Source organism: Buceros rhinoceros, unplaced genomic scaffold (assembly GCF_000710305.1).
Source record: "Buceros rhinoceros silvestris isolate BGI_N320 unplaced genomic scaffold, ASM71030v1 scaffold24931, whole genome shotgun sequence".
Classification (NCBI taxonomy): Eukaryota; Metazoa; Chordata; class Aves; order Bucerotiformes; family Bucerotidae; genus Buceros; species Buceros rhinoceros.
The window spans coordinates 3,514-6,985 of record NW_010395465.1 but is presented as its reverse complement, the minus strand read 5'-3'; the positions used below and the strand labels follow the sequence as shown (position 1 = coordinate 6,985).

At 39.7% G+C, this 3,472-nt stretch overlaps 1 protein-coding gene across 1 annotated transcript in view; it reads left to right on the top strand.

The window, feature by feature from the left end:
• Positions 1-1,549, top strand: part of FIG4 (FIG4 phosphoinositide 5-phosphatase) — a gene marked incomplete at both ends in the record, with an annotated part of 21,771 nt that extends 20,222 nt beyond the window's left edge. Inside the window, one exon of the mRNA XM_010145558.1 lies at positions 1,383-1,549. Within this exon, the coding sequence (XP_010143860.1) occupies positions 1,383-1,549 (167 nt within the window). The remainder of the gene's footprint in view (positions 1-1,382) is intronic.
• Positions 1,550-3,472: the final 1,923 nt, after the last annotated feature.

Genomic DNA, 3,472 nt, shown 5'->3' with positions numbered 1-3,472 from the left:
TCCTGCTGTTTTTCAACTTGTATTAAAAAAAAAAAACCCAAACAAACCTCACACAGAAAGCAAACAAATGAACCCACCAAACCCAAAGGAACAAACACGAGATGATCATACATGGTACCAGAGCTCTGAGCAATTTGCATGGAGGCAAGAGGTTTTGGATTGTTTCTTTTGTTGACGGTTTTGTGTTGGGTTTTTTTTTAAGCTAATAAGCAGATGTTTCCTCCTAATTGATTTTTTTTTTTTTTTTTCCTTGTACTTGACCTTGGGCAGATTTGCAGAAGCAGCTATTTTGCTTTTACAGAAATTTATTTGCTTCTTAGATAAGTGTTCTTCATCCAGAAGCTTTAGAAGAGGATTTCAGTCAGATGGTTGCTGGGTTACTTATGCAGAAACTTTCTGAAGGAAAAGCTTTTGTTATCTTGGGTGTTTTTGTTTGGCTGCGTTTTATTTTGTTGTTTTATTTTATTTGTTTCTATCCTCCTTTCCACTTCAAAGCACTTGTTTCTTCACAGTGTATCGCATGAAGATGCCCGAGTTACTGTGTCTTGCTATACTGGTGTGCAGTATGTTTCCACAGGTTTGGTGGCTGGGTTTTGGGGGGGATTTGTTCTGTTTTGGTTTTTTAAGCCCCTTAAACTTTCAGCTGTTTTTAGCAACATATTATCCTTGTCATTGTCTTGCTCAAGCAAGGCCATCATCTCCATTTCTGAGAAGCAATTTTCAATCTTATCTCCAGACTGAGTGATGTCATGTTTTTGTCATTGATGGGGAGCTTCTTCATAATTTTTTTGCTATTTGGACTGCGCTCATTTTGGAATCTACTGTCAACTTCTTGATGCTGGAGGGCTGCATTGCTTTTAGCCATCTCCTTGTTCATCCTAGCAGCAAACTTTCTACCTTCTTCTTACGTGAACTTCATTCCCAGTGGACTTGACAGAAAACAAAGCCTTGAAATATTGACATGTTCCATCCCGTTTAGTGTATTTAAAATACCTCAGTTTGTGAAAGTATTTGGTTTGTTTTCTCCCCGTGGACTAGTAGGACATGTTAATCCCCCTGAATCTACAGGAATTCATATTCTGTAGTGTGGATTCATACTGATGTATTATAAATTAGGGAAAATCTTAGTAATTATTGTATCTGAATAAAATTTCCGCATCTTTATCGGAATAAAGAATAGAGATGTAGCTTTAAATTTCAGTGTTTATAAGTTATTAACATGTTTTAATGATACATTTTTTTTTGTAAACTGGCAGAAGTACTTAGGAGAAGAAAATGGTTTGCTTGTTAAACAGAAAGACTTTATTATTACCAGACTATTATTTTTTCTCTTAAACTCTTTTCAGCAGTTTGATAGATGACACATTTCGCTCTTCCTTCAGATTATTTGAAGAATTATACGAAGATCATGGAGACACGCTTTCTCTGCAGTACGGAGGTTCTCAGCTTGTCCACAGGGTGAAAACCTATCGAAAGATAGCTCCATGGACTCAGCATTCCAAAGATATCATGCAAACACTCTCAAGATATTATAGTAACGCTTTCTCAGGTAAATTTAAGTGCTTTCTTTTAAGGCATCATTTATAAAGCATCTGATGCGTGATGTTTCAGTAGTACATAGTATGATCTTATGACAGAGATCCTGTATGCTGTAATTTCCAAATAATTCTGTAAAATCTGATGTTATCAAGTGGGCATTCGGATTTGATGAAATATTTATGTCCTATGCAAATGCATGTTTTAGCACACAGCCTTATTTTATATCAGTTAATGAACTGATGTAAGAAACAGTTAGAAAATATACACATGTAGCCCTGAAACTGCCAGTGACATTTGTAGATCAACAGAGAAGCAGATAATTGTTACAGAGCGGTTAAAATGATGGACAGAATGGCTTCAACAGCTACCTGGAAAGTGGTAAATCTGAATCTAAACACAAGCAGAGGGCTTCAAGTGCAGTATTGTGATGTTTCTGGGGACTTCAAACTAAAAGTGAATTCTGCACAGAATTGTTTTGTATTAATATAATGTCTGCCAAATCTGTGGTAAGAATGACAAAACTAAATTTAAAAAGCAAGTTCCACCAAATAAAGAAGCTCTTTAAGTGAAATAAATTATAAAATATTAGCTTTCAGTCACTGATACTGACTACATTGCTAAGAAAAAACTTTTTTTGAAAAACGCTGAGCCATACCTTATACAAAATAACTAAAAAAAACTTGAAAAAAAAGCCATGAAGAAGATCTAAAAGAATGATCAAAAGCCAGTCTAAGACATTTCAGGATGACAAACTCTGAGTGCCGCAGTGTTCTAGATACTGTGTCAGACCTCTATGCCTCTTTTTCACAAAAGCTGCATAGCCAGTGAAGGAAGCACATTTTTTTTTATCCCCTACTAGACTACAGTTAGTTAGAAACTACATGAACTTTAAAACAGTGAGTTGGACGCTGGCTAGAAATACTTCAGTAATTTCTGGTTCCCGCGGCTGATTATTGCTTTTATTAATGACGATTCTGTGTATGTAACAAAATATGAGAACGCAGCATTTAAAGTAGTTTCCAAATGTAATTCATGTAATTTATGTATCATATTTCCCCCAATTCAATAAGCTCTCCATCCCTCATTTATTTCAGTGACCCATGGCCTCTTGTTGTTTACAGTGGCACTAAGGTATGGCTCCATCCCTTCTTCTGAGCCAAAGGAAGCACACTTACAGTGTCACCTGTACTAAGAAGTACAAGATGGAGCAAGCTGTTATGTGGCTGCCAGCCACATAAGTCGCACAGAATTATCTTGGTTGGAAGAGACCTTTAAGATCAGGAAGTCTGTTAACCCAGCACTGCCAGGTCACCACTAAGCCATGTCCCATGTCTTTTAAACACCTCCAGGGATGGGGACTCCCAACTCCCTGGGCAGCCTGTTCCAATGCTTCACAACCCTCCCTGTAAAGAAATTTTTTCCTGGTATCAAACCTCCCCTGGCATGACTTGAGGATGTTTCCTCTCAACCTGTCACCTGTTACTTGGGAGAAGAGACTGACGTGCACCTTGCTACAGCCTCCTTTCAGGTAGTTGTAGAGAGCGATAAGGTCTCCCTGCAGCCTCCTTTTCTCCAGACTAAACAACCCCAGTTCCCTCAGCCGCTCCTCACAGGATTTGTTCTCTAGACCCTTCACCAGCTTTGTTGCCCTTCTCTGAACATGCTCCAGCCCCTCAACGTCCTTCTTGCAGTGAGGGGCCCAAAACTGGACACAGGACTCAAGGTGTGGCCTCACCAGTGCCCAGTACAGGGGGACAATCACTCCCTGCTCCTGCTGGCCACACTAGTGCTGGTACAGGCCAGGATGCTATCGGCCACCTTGGCCACCTGGGCACTCTGCTGGCTCATGTTCAGCCGGCTGTCCACCAACACCCCCAGGTCCTTTTCCCCTGTGCAGCTTTCCAGCCACTCCTCCCCCAGACTGTAAAATTGC